General features: G+C 44.5%; 1 protein-coding gene across 2 annotated transcripts in view; it reads left to right on the forward strand.

Moving 5' to 3' along the window:
* Positions 1-410: 410 nt before the first annotated feature.
* The window catches only part of slc13a3 (solute carrier family 13 member 3), an 18,197-nt gene continuing 16,977 nt past the window's right edge, over positions 411-1,630 (forward strand). For both annotated transcript variants that reach the window (XM_062540818.1, XM_062540819.1), the window contains exon 1: positions 411-596. In XM_062540818.1, coding sequence (XP_062396802.1) covers positions 486-596 — 111 coding nt within the window. In that variant the 5' untranslated portion in view covers positions 411-485. The remainder of the gene's footprint in view (positions 597-1,630) is intronic.

The raw sequence follows: 1,630 nt of genomic DNA on the forward strand, positions 1-1,630 counted from the left end.
CACACGAAAACCCACACATAGGCAAAGCTCTAAGGCCAAAGCACTTAGAGAAAAGCTTAGTAAATAAGCTCAACTGACGGGAAAACACAGCATTTCTCAATATCTCTTTTCATGAGCTATTTGGAAAGTTTGGCACAACCGGCGTGCATTTAAGCAATTGACTTTGCAAGAATTTCTTCTCAACTTTTGAAATATGAAATAAACGTTTCACCTCGTCTACGCTGCATCAAACGTATCGTGCACAAGCCCCTTTTCGGGACACATGCCGAACTAAAGAAGTTCGCCTGAGGAGTTAACGTGTAAGCGAATTGTTAATCTTCCCCCAGGGTGCTAAGACAACAAAGGAGGAAAAACTGGTCAAGTTGACAAGTTGAAGTTTCGGAGCCCAACACTACAGCAACACACGCACTCCTCTGTGGGAAGCCAGGGAGGGAAATCGAAGGAACAAGGAGTGCAAAAGAGTTTGGAGGAACCAAGACGGAATCATGGAAGGTCTCCGGAGACTGTTGCGTAAATTCATGTGCGTCCGCAAGCAGCTGATCCTCCTGCTGACCCCGCTCGTGCTGCTGCCACTGGTGTTCGTCATGCCGCCCAAGGTAAGACGCGCGAAGACAGACCGGCAACCGCAATCGGACCCTCGTGGTCTAACGGCGACACTATTCGAACACGAAACAAACACGCCCGTGCATGTGTGCTCATTTTATGCAAGAATGTTTAAGTTAATATGTTTAAGTTAATAGGTTTTGCCACAGCGTCATCGGATTAAAGGTTTCACATTTACATGCAATTAAATACACAGTGGCATATGCTCGTTTGGTTTTATGGAAGCTGTCTTGTGTATTTTGCTATCCTTAAAGCATGTTTTTGTGGACATCCGAGCACCTGTGCACAAAACTTAGATGATGCGGAAAGACAGCTCGCGGCCTCAAGGACCTCCAAGCGAAAATGTCAGTGATTTTTTTACTTGAGTGTTTTGGAAAACATTATCATTCCTTGCCTTAGACTGCTCCCGGCGTTTGATTTAAATTACTCAGATTTGACAGCAAGAAATCTCAAACAAACGAGGCTGATGCTCAAAATAAACCAATTAAAAAAATCACTTCCACATGACCGTCCTCAGTGTGTAACACAACCCTTGCTGATTAAGCTGAGAAACTTTTTGACAAACGGAACTGCCTCATTATTGGATAAGCAGTCCACACCAACTGACTCTCACTATGTAATAACCTATGAAAGCTACAGCTTGATTTCCATACAGGTCTCACTGCAGGTGTGCTAAAGTCACTGATAACAATATTTTCAGTCCAGGTGGTTTTAACTTATTGACCTATAGTTGCCAATATTCGTTGCCAGCATGAGCATTAACTTTTAATCAGTAATGAGGATTTTTTTCCTCTCTCACACACACAGACACGACATGCACAAACACATGTCATGCAATAAAGACATGACACACACACAAGCACACGACACACACACAAGCACACGACACACACACACACACACACACACACTCACACTCACACTCACAAACGCACGCACGCACACACGCACGCACGCACACACACACACACACACACACACACACACACGCACACACACACTTCTACCCAGCTGAGTTCATCTGGGT

Source organism: Sardina pilchardus, chromosome 7 (genome assembly GCF_963854185.1).
Source record: "Sardina pilchardus chromosome 7, fSarPil1.1, whole genome shotgun sequence".
Classification (NCBI taxonomy): domain Eukaryota; kingdom Metazoa; phylum Chordata; class Actinopteri; order Clupeiformes; family Clupeidae; genus Sardina; species Sardina pilchardus.